Here is a 17,553-nt window from a genome sequence, read left to right as displayed (position 1 = left end):
GTGTGTACTGTGAGCCGGGCTAGGCAGGAGGCCTGAAAGCACCTCTGCAAAACACAGAGAGAAGGACATGCAGAAGGACCAATCTGCATAACACACTTGAGGTAGCGTTTCACGTTTAGGGGCGGTGATTGAGCGCTGATGTGCAAACTTTTCTGCCCTGGGAAGTCATAGCCTTTTATCTTTTTTTTTTTTTTTTTTGTCTTTTTCCTTTTTATCGGTACTGTGGATCGAATTCACGACTGCCTGCTTCCAAGGCAGGCGCTTACCGCTGAGCTAAACCTCCAGCCCCCTTAGCCTTTTATCTTGAGATGCAACCCAGTTCACAGCGCTGGAGCAGTGGCTTTGCATCCTGGTGGCTCCAGTCCCACCTGGCTCAAATATGTTTTGATGGGCATCATGGGGCAGGGGAACAGCGACTGTCACCAAGTCTTAAAGATTATGCATCAGCACCTCAGCCGGCCCTACTTACATTGCTTAGAGCCAACTGAAGGGAAAAGGAAATGCTCAGCCAGCTCTGTACACATCAGTCATGGAGATGGGGCCTGGTTTAATCAAATTTGGAGATAATTGCTCTTTGCTCAAGGAGGCTCGTCCAAGTGGTCCTTCACATTTTCAACAAAGTTGCGTGAGGAGCTTATTAAAAATAGGTGCCTAATAAAAAAAATAGGTGCCTGGGGTCATGCTGGGTATGGTGACACATGCCTGTAATCCCAGCACTCAGGAAGCTGAGGCAGAAGGATTTCTGAGTTTGAGGCCAACCTGAGCTACATAGTGAGACCATGTCTCAAAAAAAAAGAAAAAAAAAAGTAGATGCCTGGGATCAGACATGGTGGTGCAGTACTCCCAACTTCTTAGGAGGCTGAGGCAGGAAAAACACAAGTTCAGGGCCAGCCTGGGGAATTTAGTAAGATGTTGTCTCAAAATAAAAATAAAAAATATAAAATTCCTGGAACTTTTGGGAGTAATGAAAATATTTTGGTTTGGACATTGGCTACAAGGAGGCACGTAGCTGTCAAAACTTATCCAACTAATTCCTTAAAGTTAGGGGCTGGGGATTTAGTTTAGCGCATAAGCGCCTACTTTGTAAGCACGTGGTCATGAGTTCAATCCCCAGTACCCATTAAATCCTTAAAATTAGTACATTTTTAAGAATTTATATGAAAATTATGGGCTGGGGACTTAGCTGAGCAGCATAAGCACCTGCCTTGCAAGCATGTGGCAATGAGTTCGATTCCTGGTACCAATTTTAAAGTCTCTTGGGGCTGGGGATTTAGCTCAGTGGCATAAGCACCTGCCTTGCAAGCCCGCAGTCGTGAGTTCAATCCCTGGTATGATAAAAAGGAAAAAGACACACACACACACACACACACACACACACACACACACACAAAGTCTCTTAAAAAAGAAAATTATACCCAGTAGGAAAGGGAAGGTAAATAAATTGAACACAGATTCTGTTGTCACCCCTACAGATGTGGGCTCAATTACAGGAGTGACTGTTGGTATACACCAGCCTTTTAAAGACCATTTTAAAAAGAAATAATAGAGGCCAGGTGTGGTGGTACACACACCTGTAATCCCAGCCCTTGGGAGGCTGAGGCAGGAGGCTTTGCCGTAAGTTTAAGACCAGCCTGGACTGCATAGCAAGACCCTGTCTCAAAAAAAGACGTGAAAGAACTCTAATGGAGGGAATGCAGCCATTCATGATGACCATTTTTCAAGTGTGGGAAGAAATACTAATCAGTTACGTGGGGGAAATGACTCATGGGTATGTTTTTAAGGAGGAGTGGGAAATACAATCAAAGCACCTTCATGGTTCCAGGCAGCAAAGCACGCTGTCTCCGCACCTGTGGCGGCCGTGGCCTGTGCATCTCCATCTCTGCCTCGCCTTCAGGCTGCTTCTCCTCCTGGCTCTGTGTCTGTGTCCCCCAATCTGCCTCTTCTCAGAGAGCACCCCCACACTGCTGTGGAGCCCACCCCAGCCCAGCATTGCCCGGTCTCCACATCAGAGACGTCGGTTCCCGCTAAAGTCCCACCCACAGGTCCTAGGCAGCGGCATCCCTCCCAGGATGGGGCCACTGTGTGGACCCGCCACTGAAACAGCTTCCCTGGCTGGGAGGGGGCTGGTCAGAAACCGAGTTTGTTGCAAGAGTGGCCGAGATTCCAATGCCAAAGATTCATGTAGACTCTGCTGCTTCACATATGCCAAAAAAAAAAGTGTAACTACTTAGCAGGTGCCGGGCAGGGTGGCGCACACCTGTATCCCAGCACTTGGGAGGCTGAGGAGGAGGCTCATGGCAAATTCCAGGCCAGCCTGGGCTACATAATGAAAGCCTGTCTCAAAATATAAAACACACATACACACACACACAAGAAAGGAAACAAGGACATCAGAAAGTTTTAAAGAAGAAAGGAAGAGGGAGAAACTGGGGATTTAGCTCAGTGGTGTAAGTTCCTGCCTGGCAAGCACAAGGCCGTGAGTTTGATCCCTGGTACAAAAAAAAAAAAAAAAAAGGAAAGGGAGAAGAAAAGGAGGAGAGGAGGAAGAGGAAGAGTTACATGACAAGGTGATGTGAAAAAAAGAGATTCTTTGTTTTTGGAAACAGGGTCTCACTATACAGTTCACACTGGCCTTGAGTTTACTCTGGAGCCCAGCCTGGCCTCAAACTCACAGAGATCCTCCTGCCTCAGCTCCCGAGTGCTGGAGATTACCACGCCCAGTGAAAAAAGAGGTTCTTGAACCACTGACCCGGCCAACAAAACCGGAATCTCTGGAGCAAAGCTCTGGAGTCCCGTGAGACTCAGGAGCACAGTGGCCTGCGTGAGGGCTGAGGGCACAGCAAGGCTGGGGGTGGAGCTGCAGGGCAGCGTGGCCACGTGGCCGCGTGGCCGGGACTCAGTGGTGATTAAAGCATGGGACTCCAACTCGTGAGGTGTGCTTCAGGGCTGTCGCAGGTGGCAGGGGCAGAGCAGGGAGCCTGGGGTCTGGAGCCCACGGACCATGGCACTGTCCCGCCTGTGGTCCTTGTGACTTGTGACTACATAAATCAGGTCACCTCGCATGGTTTCCTCATTCCCTGCCTGGCCCCACACACCAGGCTGCAATGAGAAGAGATGAGATCCGCTGATCAGAAGATGGGGATCCGGCTGACATGGGCGGTGTGTGCACTTTTGGCCCCAGCTTCTGCTAAGGCAGGAGTAGGGATGGGTGTTTTTATTTTTAATGTGGTTCTTTTTTGAGACAGGGTCTCATTGTATAGTACAGGCTGGTCTCAAACTCACAGCGATCCTCCTGCCCCTGCCTCCTGAGTGCTGGGATTACAGGCATGCACTATCACACCTGGCCAGGGACAGATGTTCTTAAAACTTAGTTGCTGTGTCCTTGGACCTGCCAGGCAAGACTGTCCATCTTGGGAGGGATGAAGAGAGGAGCCTTCTGGTCTCTCAGAGTAGCCAGGACCCTGGGTTTCCTCTGCACTGCTGTCCACAACCTGTCCGGGCCTAGACAGGTGTCACTCATCATGCTCAAGGAAGCACAGACAGCAAAATGATAGACTGGGCAAGATCCTTTAGACCCAGGGCCTGGGCAGAGTAATAACCATGGCGTCAGATGCGTTCCTTGAGGCCTCTCTAAGGAATGGTGATTTGATGGATGAAAAGGAGCTGTGTTAAGGTCTGGGTAAAAATCATCCAGACAGAGGGAGAAGCAAGTGCAAAGGCCCTGAGGTCTGACTAAAAGGGGAGCCAGTATTTCTGAAGCAAGGTGAATGAGGGGACATATGGGAAGAAGGGAAGCGAAAGGGACCCAAGTAGGGCTGGCGAGCCATGCTTGCAACTTTATTCTGAGAACAGGAAGTAGCCATGGAGGGCCTTAGGCAGAAGACTGAAGGAGTTGGTCTGTGTGGCATTAGGTTCCAGCTGCCACGTGCAGGGCTAACGAAAAGGGTTTGAGAGCAGCTGCAGGAAGGCAGTTGGAGGCCATCACTGCTGTCCAGGTGACCAGGGTAACACAGAGCAGAGAGAATTCAGGGTTGTCCTGCACACGGAGGCACAAGAATGTGTTAACAGATTAGCTGTTGACAGCCAAGAAAGGAAGGGTCAAGGATGATGTCAAGATTTGGACCCGGGAAGCTGGTTTAACTTACAGAAATAATAAGCATTGGATGGGACCTGGATTTGGGATGGGGCAGCCAAAGTTTTGGTTGTTATTTGTGTTTTGTTTGTTTGTTTGTTGTTGTTGTTGTTTTGGTACCAGAGATCGAACTCACAACCTTGTGCTTACAAGGCAAATGCTTGAGTCACTGAGCTAAATCCCTGGTCCTTTTTTTTTTTGGGGGGGGGGCGGTGCGGCTTGATGGCCTTGAGTTTACTGTAGTCCGGGCTGCCTCAAACTGTCAACAATCCTCCTGCCTCAGCCTCCCAAGTGCTGGGATTATAGGTGTGCCCTATCATGTCCAGCTGTAGACCATTTTCATCAGAGCAGAAAGTTCTAGCCAGGGCCGTGCTCCAGCGCCAGCGTCACGTCACTCTGGGGTAATGGTCCCTAGATTAGGGCTAACTCCACTCCGGGATGGGGGTCTGAGTTCCTCACAGTGGCTCCTTCTTGCTGTCTCTGCTTGACACCCTGGAGTATGTGGACACTGGTGTCCCTTACCTGTGGCCTTGTCAGACCAGCACTGACCACCCCAGGGACAGCTCGCTCTGGGGTCACTCATTGCCCAGGGCCAACGCACTTGGCTAACTTCAGAAACACGCAGCAGGTCTGGAAGTCGTCCAGTTAAATGAGAAGGGAAGAGGGGAGGGAGGCTTGAGGCCAGCACACCGGTGTCCCGGCTCACACCATAGCACCGAGACAGGCCAGCCAGCCCTGCTCCCCACAAACACCTCCCTCTGTAAAGAGAGGGCTACAGCACAGGGCTGGCTTGCATCAGGATTCAGGCGTGGTGGCGCGTCCTGTAATCTTAACCCTCGTGAAGGCTGAGGCAGGAAGATCGCAAGTCTGAGCCCAGCCTGTCTCCAAAAGAGGCCTGGTATTTGAATTACAAACAAGAGATAGTCAGCTGCAAAGGAGATTTCTCGTCTTGTTATTGTTTGAGGGGTTTAGTTTTTGTTTCTCGTAAAATCATCATTTGTCCTTTTGTAAATAATTATTTTTATTTCCTAAATCATTAGAATATGAAAGGCAAATTTAATAACATTGCTTCTGGAATTGTAATAGAAGAAGTTATCTGTCAATCAGTGGTTTATTGCTCCTTTTAAAAATAGCAAAACACAGTATAGAGGAGGCTTCATGTGGTGCATGGCTGAGCTGAGATTTGTTCTATTGCTGCAGGTCGGGCCAGCGGGGTGTGATCTACTTTAGACAGTTCAGGTGTATATCTTCCTTGTGTGTAGACATCCTGTCAGCTCACCTGTGGGCTCTGAGGTCCAGTCTCACTGCGTGTACAGAAGAAAACACTGGAGGAGCTCAAGCCTCATGAGTCACTGTGGTGCCATCAGAGCTGAACTCGCTTCCTCCCCACCCCCCACAGCAGGAAAAGTAGGGTGGGTGGGTTGGTTGATTGGTTAATTGGTTGGTTGGTTAGTTGGTTTTTCAAAACAGGGTCTCATTATGTAGCCCAGGTTGACCTTGAACTCATGACAATCCTCCTGCCTCAGCCTCCCAAGTGCTGGGACTACAGGAGGCACCACCTTACCTGGCTGAGAGCAGGGTTTTGTTAAGGACCCAGAAAGTGAATGCCCTTGTTCACCCTTGCCAAGCCAGCAGTAAAGGTCCCCGCCCCATCTCCCAGAAGGGGGTTTCCCAGTGCCCCCGCCAGGTCCCCAAAGTAAACATGCACTGGGGAAACCCACATGTGCATTCAACCCTCCTTCCTGGAAACGTCACCGTAGTGGGGGAGGGTAGAGGCAGAGACAAGGACCCTGGTGGGTGCACACAGCCCACGGCAGCAGTTGGCAGAGAATCAAGTTAACAGCCCAAACACTTGCAGGGCCCTGGTGCATCCTGAGTAGTGATTTAGTATTTCTGAGAAGCCATCTGCCCCTTTCGGGTGTCTTCCATTGTCTGCCACGCTGGCTTCTGCTTTTGGTGGCAGATCATGGGCAGTGGCATCAGAGGGACCCATTTCATGGTCAGAAGCAAGGTCCGTTCCGTGGCAACCAGGTCCTTCCAACCAGATCTGAGCAGGGGCGGGCACACCTCTGGCGTGAAAATCCATTCACTTCCTGTCTGTCTGTCTTCCTCCTTCCACAAACACCCATCAGTGGCCTGCAAAGCTAATAACCAGCCTTGCGGCAATTGCAGGGAGGGTATGGAGAGGGCCTGCTTTGGGAGTTCTGCGGCACAGTTGTCACTTACCAGGTGTGGCCCTACCCTGGGCACTAAAGCGTGGCCAGGGCTCAGCCCTTCAACACCTCCTTTCAGATTTGGACCTAGCGAGGCCAGTAGCAGCCTATCTGAAGTGGAAGGAGCAGGACAGCTGCTTCATTGCAGCTCAGTGTCAGGCTCCGAGGACACCGTGCCACCAGGGGCCACCGGGGTGAGCTGTCCACACAAAAGGCTTCTGGCAAAGAAGCCGCTCCAGGCAGACAGGACTCAGAAGGCCATGGCATCATCTTCCTCTCACACCTGCCCTGGGCCCGTGCTACCCGGTGCACCAGAACACCTGGACCCAATCCCAGCCCCAGCCTGCAGGGGGTGGGGACAGCTGGACTTGGGGCTGGAGCACCATCTCATTTCAGAGAGAGGACTTTCAGGCACAAGCCAGGCTGAGGGATAAAAGGCCATCTGTCCATCCCTCAGTGCCCAGCCCCGGCGTCCACGAACAACACCCCTTTATGCGGCTCCCCCGCCGCCGCACACTGCTTCCTTTCAGTCCGCTCTGTGCAGACTTGTTTGTGTGTGGTGCAGCACCCAGGCTTTCTGTTGTTCTGCACCGTCCCCCCACCACCACCTACCCCCGAAGCCGCCCTCTCTAGGGAAGATGGGAGCTGAGGCAGGGACCCGGCAGGGACCCAGCGACATCCTAGTGTGTCCCCCAAGATGGGAGGCAGGGAGGCATTTGAAGAACATACACAGGGACACTCTGGCAGTGGGCTCCTCTGGCCCTCCCAGCGATGGAGCCTTTGAGCTGAGTGCCTCAGTTTCCCCCCTCTGTGAAATGCCTCCTGCCAGTCTCTCAGGTGAGTCCCTGAGGGACCGGTTGTGCGCTGTGCATGGTCACCATGGAGGGGGCGTGGCCACCTGGGAGCCTGGGGCAGGGTGGGGGTGCAGAGCAGAACAGGTTTGTGCCTGAGAGCACTGTGCCTGTCCCCCAACCGACTTCCCCCACAGTGAGTCCAAGTGGGGACAGCTGGGAGGGGCCCGCAGGCTAAGGAGGAGCCAGGCCGCCTCTGGCCTAGGAGGGGAGGTCCTTGAAGGTCGCGCTGCCCCTGGCCCTGGCTGCCACTATGGGAGCTGTTGTTAGCCAAGAGCCCCTGACGTCTCTCACCTGCACAGCAGGACAAGATGCAGGCCCTTAACTCCTTGGATGCCCATCCCTGTGAGTCTCTCGCTCCTGGTTCAAGCACCCTCCTTCTGTGGCCCTGTCTGGATCCTAGGGGAAACTGAGTCAAGCCTGGGATTACATTTTCTTGGTGCCATAACAAACAATCACAAACTAGCTGGCTTGACCGAGCCCTCCTGGAAGTCAGGCCAGCAGGGCGGCAGGGCGGGATCTTCCGAAGGCCGGGAGGTGCAGCGCAGGTCATGTTGGTGGCTCTCTGTGCCTGTCCTCTTCTCATGCAGACACAGACTGTGGCGAGTATGAGCAGCTCTCCTCCTGCCACCCGGCCCGCACCATGGTGGGTGTGGCACCCTTGACCTGTAGCCACACAGTCACTGTCTGTCACATGACGCCCTCCCTGTGCTCGTGTCTATGTTGGAATCCCACACACACTTTTTTTTTTTTTTTTTTGGTACTAGAACTCAAACTCACCCCCTCACGCTTTCCAAGCAGGTGCTATGCTGCTGAGCTATATCCCCAACCCCTGAATTTCCCTTATTTATAAGGATTAGAGAAAGTTATAGTGATGAGCCCAGCACTCAGGAGGCTGAGGCAGGAGGATCATTGCAGGTTCGAGACCAGCCTGGGCTATAAAGAGAGCTCAAGGCCAAGCCTGAACTGCATAATGAGACCCTGTCTCAAAAAGACAAAAAAAAAAAAAAGAAAGTTATAGTAAACTTGTGACTTCACCTTAACCAATTACATCTGCTGTGACCCCTTTTTCTTTTTCTTTTTCTTTCTTTCTTTCTTTCTTTTTCTTCTTCTCCTCCTCCTCCTCCTCTTCCTCCTCTTCCTCCTCCTCCTCCTCCTCCTCCTCCTCTTCCTCCTCCTCCTCCATGTTTTTGAGACAGGGTCTCACTATATAGTTCAGGTTGGCCTTGAACTCACCATGTAGCCCAGGCTGGTCTTGAACTCACAACAATCCTTCTGCCTCAGCCTCCCCAGTGCTGGGATTACAGGCCTGAGCCACCATGCCTGGCTGTGACCCCTTTTCAAAAGTCACATTCTGAAATGCCAGTGTTAGGATCGGTATTCATGCATGTGGGGATGAATGCAATCCAACCTATGACAGGCTCTGCCTGGATAGGGTTAGGGTTAGGGTTAGGGTTAGGCCTGGAGATGACATTTTGATCCACAGTTTGAGTATCCACTGCAACCTTCATCCTCACTGATGTTTGTCTCCTCCTGAGATAAAAGCTGACCCCTGCCTTCCTAGATAGACAGGAAGAAACGCCCAGGGTCACCGACCACTGGACTATGCTATAACTCTGGCTCCTCAAGTGCCCGCCTGTCACCCAGTCCATCCGGGCCCTGGGCACAGCTGGCCCTACAGACCTGCCCGCTGTGGGTGCTGACCAGAGTCCCCATCCAATTTCCATGTGGGATTTAGAGGTGGGAGAGAACAAACTCCCTGTTCCCCCTGCTTCTCTGCAGACCGGGTGTGCCATGGGCCAGGAGGCTGCCGCTCAGCTGGAGGCTCCAGATGGGTTCACTCAGGCTGCGTTTCTCATCAGATGTGTCATTTTGGCCAGCATCGTCCATTGTTTTAAATGCGTGTCAAAATTTAAGATCTGGAGGCCAGGCCTGGCTACATGTGAAGCCCTGTCTCAAAAAGAAAGAATATCAGGCTAGGGATTTAGCTCAGTGCCATCAGCACCTGCCTGGAAAGTGTGAGGTGATGAGTTTGATCCCTGGTACCAAAAAATAAAAAAACAAAAAGAAAAAAAAAATAGAAGTCAGTAGGTCTGAGGACCCCGAGCCCTTGTTGCCACAACCTGGCCTAAGCCATGGCCACCTGTCATCACAAGATGCAGCTCCTCTGTTTCACAGTGGTCCCCTCCGTTCCCTTCGGCCTCCCTAATGTTCACACTAATGACAATGACACCGGTCCCTTTGCACTCCACTTTTCTCCATGCATCTGGTGAAAGGTGCCTCATGGTTCATCTGAGTTTTACTTCTTGGTGTCTCGTGTTTTCAGGGTGACCAGAGTTCGTGCCCTTTCTCTTTGTGAAGATGACTCCTGCATGTTGAACATGCAAACATCCTGGGTTTGTATCACAAGCCACACCCTACCACTCATCTAAGCTCTAGGGACAGAGTACAAAGTCAGGTGCCCTTGCCAGGGAGAAAAGATTTTTTGTTCCAGGAGAAAGGACTGGAGGTCACCCAGCAAGCTGGCAGTGGCTCCTGGTCCAGGTCCATGTCACCCTGGTGCTGAGTTGTAGTGTGAGATCTAGGTGGCCGTCCCCGACACAACACACCTGTACTGCCTCACCAGGGAAAAGCACATCGGGGGGCCTGGCTGCCAATGTCAGGAGCTTCTGGGTTCTCTGCGCGTGGGGTCTGAGGGTACTGAGCTCTGTGTGGAGAGGTGGCATAAGCGGGCACCCAGGAGGGCAGGTGGGGTGAGTGTGCTGTGACAGGAGCCTGTAGCACCCCGTGACCAGCCAGGCGCTGGCACTGTGCTACAGAAGCGGTGACAGGTGCCGCTGTCCGTGTGCCCTCAGACTGGCTGGAAGGACCTGAGGAGGTCACAGTGCCCCCCTTACCCTCCTACCACATTGCCCGGCACATTCAATGGCCTGGGCAGGAAATGCACAGTGACCACCGTGCCATCTTGGCGGGTCACACTGGTGGCTTCTTGAACCTGCCCTCTTCTTTCTATGTAAACTCAGGCTGTGGAAGGCACCAGGGCAGCTCTCTCCCTGGCACCCTGACCATCCCACCATGGCCTTTCCACCTAAGCAGGCCACTTAACTCCTCATGAGTGTAGCATTCAGCAAGTATTTGAGTAGCAGCCCTTTGCCAGGACCTCCTGGTGGGCACCCAGCTTAGGGGAAAGTCAACAGGTAAAATATGGAGCAAGAGAAAGGCTTACAGCCCTGAGCATCTGACCTCTGGGCTTTGCACTGAGCCACATTCCAGCTTGCCTTGTTTTGTTTTGTTTTTTAAATTTTGAGACAGAATCTAACTGAGTCTCTAAATTGCCCAGGCAGGACTCGAACTCAAAATCTCCCTGCCTCAGCTTGCCAGAGTGCTGGGATTACAGGCCTGGGCCATTGCCCCTGGCTTCCAGCACCCTTCCGGTTGCCCTGGGACTGTCTCCTATCCCTCAGGTGGACCCTGTGAGGAAGCCGTCACCTGACACAGGTGGGTCAGGCACTCCTGTGAGGCTTTCTCACTGACGTCCGTGTTCATCATTCTGGTGAAAGCCAATATAAGTCTGATCACCAAATTACTCATCAGCCTCACCAGACACTGAAATTTATCCAGTCCAAAGGTGTCTCTCAGGTGATTTCCCGATACCGGCAGTGCACACATGGTTCCTTCACTTTGGGAGTCTTTTTGACACTTTTTTTTTTTTTTTTTTTTTTGTCTTTTTCGTTTTTATCGGTACCAGGGATCGAACTCACGACTGCCTGCTTGCAAGGCAGTCACTTTACGCCGCTGAGCTAAATCCCCAGCCCCCTGACACTTTTTTAAAAGATCCCTTTGGCTCCCATCCAGGCTCAAAAGAGCCTTTTAAATAATGCATTGTGGAAGTTTCCAAGAAACTTTCAGTAAAAGCCTTTGAAAGTTAGGGTTCCCTCGTTCCTCGGGGTGACCTTTACACACTTCTAATTCTCGGATGACGTTTGCCTGCAGAATGCAAGGGTGAGTCCAGTTCAACTAAACCCTGGGGAAGGGCACAAGGTCCATTCTGCCTGGGTGGGTGTGGCGTGACTGCCTTGGTGACACGCCACCTGTGACCTATCACCTACATGCAGAGAAGCTCTTTTTGGTTTGTATTTTTTTTGTTTGTTTATTGTTTGCTCGAGACAGGATCTGTTTTCTGTATTCACTGTGTAGCCCAGGCTGGCTTAAACTTCCTGCCTCAGCCTCTGTAGTGCTGGGGTTACAGGTGCACCCCGCCATGCTCGGCTCATGGAGTCTCACAGTGAACGTGGAGGAAATTAGTCAGGGAGCCATGCACTGGAGGACACTCACTTGTCCCTAAGAAGGTTCAGCTGCTGGTGGCATGAACCTCTCACTGGCCCTGCCTGTCCTTGAGTCTCCTTCCCTGATGGGAGTGTGTTCAGTCATGTGCCAGGCAGGGATGTGGTCCTGCAGGGCCACCCAGAAAGCACCTGCTCCTGGTGACTCCAGGGTTTATTTGTCAAAAGGATAACACTGGTGACATTGCTCCCTGTGGGCCAGGCACGTGGAGGTGTGATTAGGCTGGGCGGCAGACAGTGGGAGTCGGGCGGGGAGACACGTATGCACACACACACACACATAACGTGCACACACGCACACACGCAGTTCTGCGGCCCTTTGTCCACCTCCTCATCCTCAGCGGCTGAGCTGGATCGCACTCTGCTCCCATCGGGGAACCTTGGGGACCCCACTCTCCTGTCTCCTGGCTCTCAGGAGGGAGCGACAGAGCTGTGCGGTTTCCCAAAATATTTCCAATGGAATGAAAAAGACTTAACAGTTTCCACTTTCACTGAAACTAGGTTTTGAGTAATTTCTCACATGAAGTCTTCAACTTGGGGCAAAGGGAACACTGGGTCCACTTCCTGTTACAGAGAGATTGTAAAGGCCCACGTCCACAGCTTGAACCGAGGAGACATGCAGGGAATGCGCATAAAACAGAACTCTGGGTGTCAATTTCCTACATTAGGAAATATCTTTAAGCACATACCTGTAATCTCAGCACTCAGGAGGCTGAGGCAGAACAGTCACCAAGAGTTTGAGGCCAGCCCAGGCCACAAAGTGATCAAAGGGCCAGTTTGAACCTATCATGAAACCTTGTCTCAAAAAAGACCAAAAACAAACAAACAAATATCTTTAAGTAAAACTTTTTTTGGTATGTCGGTATAAAGTTGCCAACTGCCATTCCTTAGGGAGAACTGCCTTTATTTTATTTTATTTTTTTTATTTTGGTTTTTTGAGGTAGGGTCTTGCTATATAGATCAAACTGGCCTTGACCTCACTTTGTAGCCCAAATTGGCTTGGACTGTTGATCCTCCTGCTTCAGTCTCCCCAGTGCTAGGATTACAGAAATATGTTACTACGCCCACTTATAACTGCCCTTTATTCTGAAAATATGTCTTTCCTTATATTTGGTTTTTGTTGTTTTGTTTTTGTTTTTGTTCTTGTCTTTTTGAGAAAGGGTTTCACTATGCAGCTCAGGCTAGCCTTAAAGTCACATCAGTCCTCCTGCCTCAGCTTCCCAAATCCTGAGATTGTAGGCACATACCACCACACCCAGTTGCAATTGGATACTGAATTGCCTCTTGTTTATGAAATGTTGCTGATAATAATCAGCTATTTTGCTGATGATAATGTTACTGGATCTATAATGTCATTAGACAAGAAAGATAATTACCAAAATATTTGAAATCAACCAGAGATAAGAAAATTATAAATACTAGCCAAGGATTTAGCTCAATGGCTCAAACACTTTCCTGGCAAGTACAAGGTCCTGAGTTCAATCCCTGGTACAAAAAAAAGAAAACAAAAGAAATTATAAATACCAACTGAAGCAGTGGGTAGTTATGTGCATATCAGTCTGACTTTTTTAAAGGTTTGAAAATGAAGAGACCCTCTCTGGATTCCATGGCTAGAGAAGAAGAGCATGATGGGAAAGAGAATATTCTAGAGTCTGACTGCTGGCTCAGAGCCTCACTAGCTGTGGAATCGCTCCCTGCTTAGGAGCCCCCTCTGTAAGAAGGGAATAATGTTGCACCTACTCCTTGCAGTCGATAGGGAGATGAAAGGAGCAGGTGTGGAGGAAACATGGTCCTCATCCTGGCAGGTGATGTAAGCCATGTTTAGAAGATGGCGGAGCATCACTTCTGGCTACAGGGAAATGGACTACTGAGGGGGTACAATAGATGAGGAGTTTGGAAATACGGGGAAAGGCTTTCCGCGTAGGGAGTCATGGATTTGCCAACATGGCACCATGTGCACTTTGGGGAATGTGTCACAAGTGGCAGCAGAGCTTCCGGTCAGACTCTGACACAGAAACTGGAATCCCACTCCCGGAGCGAGGAGAGAGCAATGCTCTGTCGTCCCACCTGGCCTCAGCCCACATGATGTCAGAGGCAGCGCGCAGGGCCTTGGGACCCTCCCAGCACCTCCCTTTTCCTTCTGACTGCCTCCTCCGCAGTTCCACTTAACCTCGAAGCCCGTGGGCTCCTTTCCTGAGCACACGGTGGCCCTAGAAGTCCAGCCTGTGACCTCTGGAATCTGTTGACTGACCAAGGATAGAGTGAGGCGAGGAGCCCCACCAGACGCCCTCAGGCCAGCCGGTGAAGGGCTTTGTCTGAGCCTTGGAGAGAGACAGGCAGCAGCTCTTTTTCCCAGTGATGTCACCACTAACTGTCTCCATCTGCCAGCCAGTTTTGTTCTTTCCCAGATCTTTCTGCCTCTTATGCTTGCAGTTTTTTTGTTTTAAATGAGGAAAGAAAAGTACAAAGGACAATGACACCCACATCAGTGTCCCTCAGGCTTCAAAAGGACTCAGAGTCCTGGGTTTCCACCCACCTAGCCCTACCCCTGAGCTCCCCATTCCTGGCTTCCCCACCACCACCAGAGCAGCTTGGATCTCTCTCTCTGTCTCTTCGTTCAGTACTGAGAATCAACCCCTAAGGCCTTTGAGCTACATGCTCCGACCTTTTATTATTATTATTTTTTTAATTTTGAGACAGGGTCTTGCTAAGTTGCCTGGGCTGGCTGAGAACTTGGGATCCTCCAGCCTCGGCCTCTCGAGGTGCTGGGGGTCGGGGCTCCATTCTCTTCCCTCATCTGTTCTCAACAGCCCCCCTTCTACCTTCTCCCTCCAGGAGCCCGTGGAGAATGGGGCCGCAGCCTCTGCAGAAACTCCGAAGATGGACCCTGAGATGGAACCGAGGCTCAAAGTGGTGGACTGGGACAAGGTAGCTGGCCCAACGTGAAGCAGGGTGGTGATGCGGGCACTGCAGATAGGAGAGGATGTGGGGCCGAGGATGTGCACCATTCATGACCTGCACCCAGGGAAGCCGAGGAAAGGGTCCCTGCTGATGCGAGAGCAAGAGTGTCTGCATGGAGTCAGCCCCCCAGCACCCCAGGGAATAAGGGGCCTCTCAAAGCTTGGGAGGGGATGATGAGCAGGTCAGCAGGGCTGGCCCGGCCCTGCCATCACCCCAGACAGTCACTGGCAGGTCCAGGGCTGGGCAGAACTGGGCAGCAGCCACGCTCTGCATCTGGGAGAAGCCACCAGCTATGCAGAACCCCAAAGGGCTGCTCTGGGTGAGCAGATTCGGGGCAGACCCTGGGTGTTGTGAAGGAGCCCCGAGCAGCTGGGGGTCCCAGGTAGGATCCCTCCGGCTTGGGTCATGGCACCATCCTACAAATATGCATATCTAGAATGCCAGGCCTTTATGTCCTCTACCTACCATGGCACCAGAGGCACAGAAAAGAGACAGCCCCTCGCCCCCTCGCTGTAGCCCCCCAAACAGTTCTGACCACACAAGGTGACTACTGAAAACTTCTGGTAACACAGACAACCAGGGGAAATGGGTGGGGGCCGGGGGCTTCACACAGCTGACTGCTTGCTGGCCTCTCTGCCCAGGGGTCTCGAGGGCCTGACCCCAGGACTTAGTGACGGCCACTGTCACATGGGATTGCCACTGCTTCTAGGAGGACCATACCCACCATGGGATTCCCAGCTTGAGAAACTACAAGGTTATTCTGTGCCCTGTCCTCTGCAGAAAAGCAGTGACTAAGAGGAAATCAAAAGCCAATGAAAGGAGGCATGCTCAGTCCAGAGACTGAAACAGGGTCTTAGCATAAAAAACAGGCTCCTCCGGCAGTTCGGACGGAGGGCGCAGGTTTACTTTGCATGTAGCAGGATAAAAGAGAAGCCACCTTGAGTGAAAGACCCTGGGAACCGGCAGGGCCAGCGCCTTACACCAAACAGGGAAGGCTCAGAGGGAGTAGAGGAGGGTCTGGGAAAGAGCACAGGCCAGGAGTCCACTGCAGCTGTGGGTAGAAAGCACCAGCAGGAGCTACAGAGAAGGGTCTCTGAGGACAGCACCTGTGGCCATAGGTTGGGGCTTGAAGACTAGAAAGAAGCCGGGGATTAGGTACACACCTATAATCCCAGCACTCAGGAGGCTGCAGCAGGAAGATTGTCATGAGATTGAGGCTGGCCTGGGCTACATTGTGAGTTCAAGCCCAGCCTGGACTACACAGCAAGATCTTGTCTCAAAAACAAAAAGGAAAGAAAATACTGGAAAGACAAAGCTACCCAGCACTGAGCCATTGTTGCAGCCACAGGGGCAGACTGGCAGGAAAAACTGTCCTGGCAGGGAGGGGCTGTGTCTAAGCCTGGCTGGGGACAGCGGTGTCCCCACCCCCATTGCCATCCTGCTCTGGGGAAGATTCCTCCCCAAGCCTGACTGACCACCCTCTGCCTGTCACTGCATGACACAGGGGGAAGCAGGTGCCAGGCTGTCTCACCTTCACCCGTGCCCAGAGGGGACAGGCGCCCCTGCCCATGGCCTGGCTCCTGGCCGGCACCCCAGGAAGCAGACCAGGACTCACCTTCCCACACAATGTACTTTCCATCACACACGCTTTGTCCCTGTGAGGGGGCGGGTCTCCCCAACCAAGGCCCCGAGGAAAGGCAGCAGAGAGCTGAGCCTTGGCCCTCCCCTCCCTTCCATTTCCTCTCCTTTTTCCAAAAAAAAGAGTCCTCTGTCCTTCTCCTGTCTCCTTTGGCCACATGGGCAATCTGAGGCCCCTCAGAGGGAAGAGACAGGCCAGGAGAGCTGCAGGGGAGGCCCCCAGAGCTAGGAGCAGGGCGGGGCATGCTGGGAAGAGAGGAAAGTGTGGGGTGCATGCCTGGTGGGGTCAGAGCATCAAAAAGGGCCACAGAGAGGAGAAGCAGCACACCTGGCGCCCGCCCTGCTCAGAGCCCAGATGCCATCCGAGACCAGGCGCTGTGGAATTTTACTAGAGCCATTTCTAAATCACATCCTCCTTCACCCAGCGGGGCAGGACACTCTGGGACCAGAATCCAGCTCCCACATATCTTGCTGGGTTCTTGTGGAACCTAGTCTGTGCCAGGCCACATTCCTCTTAGCCTCTGGGCACACAGGCCCCATGCGTCTGTCTCTGTTTTTCTGTCTCTGCCTCTGTTTCTGTCTCTGTCTGTCTGTCTTCAGCACTAGGGATTGAACCCACCGAACTACATTTTGAGACAGGATCCGACTAAATTGGGCAGGCTGTCCTTGGAGTCTCAATCCTCCTGCCTCAGCCTCCTGAGTAGCTAAGATCACGGTGGGGCCCACTGGCCCAACTGCCTTTCTGCCCCTTTCACTGCCTTCTTTTCAACACCCTCCCTTGGGAGTCCTCACCACCCTTCCCATTTGGGCACCCACCTCCCTGGAACCATGACAGTAAAGTGGGGAGTGAAGGGTTCTCCCAGGATCCCAGCCCACTTTGCTCTGAGCAGCATAATTAGCACTGAATTAACGCTTCTTTACTGAGTCCTTCCCTGAACAAGAGCCAAGCATTTGAAATGCATTCAAAGAAATGAGGATTATCCAGATTTAATGAATAAGGAAGAGTTTAAGTCTTTTGCCAAAGTCACTTGGAGGCAGGTTAGCAGCCCAACCCGTGGCAGCTGCCCAGCCCTCTCCTTCCCTGTTCCTCTTCCCTGGGGACAAGGAGAACCGCCCAGCCAGGGGCAGCTCCAGGACTCACAGTCTCCGCCTCTGTGCAACACTGCGCTCAGAGCCCTTGGCACCAGGGCCAGTTCCAGTTGTCCCCGGAGCCTGGCCAACCGGTCGATATTGGCCCTGTGAGTTGAACCCTTTGGGGGCCTTAGATTACTCACAGGGCGCTCAGGACAGTGGCACCTGGATCAGAAGAGGCCTTTATGACAAATCTGCCTCCAGGGAAGGATGGAATTTGAGGCTGTGGTTGCTGGCTTGGTGCACCCCTGGACTCCCTGCCACCTGCCCAGCCACCAACTCAC

The 17,553-nt window shown here is 52.3% G+C and overlaps 1 protein-coding gene across 1 annotated transcript in view; it reads left to right on the top strand.

Annotated features, from left to right (window-relative positions):
- The window catches only part of Fa2h (fatty acid 2-hydroxylase), a 47,996-nt gene that overhangs the window by 12,791 nt on the left and 17,652 nt on the right, over positions 1-17,553 (top strand). The window contains exon 2 of the mRNA XM_003472103.5: positions 14,375-14,467. Within this exon, the coding sequence (XP_003472151.1) occupies positions 14,375-14,467 (93 nt within the window). The remainder of the gene's footprint in view (positions 1-14,374; positions 14,468-17,553) is intronic.

This window comes from Cavia porcellus, unplaced genomic scaffold (genome assembly GCF_034190915.1).
Source record: "Cavia porcellus strain 051 isolate PalLab524CR breed Dunkin Hartley unplaced genomic scaffold, mCavPor4.1 scaffold_4, whole genome shotgun sequence".
Taxonomy (NCBI): Eukaryota; Metazoa; Chordata; class Mammalia; order Rodentia; family Caviidae; genus Cavia; species Cavia porcellus.
This window is presented reverse-complemented; position numbering and strand designations above follow the sequence as displayed.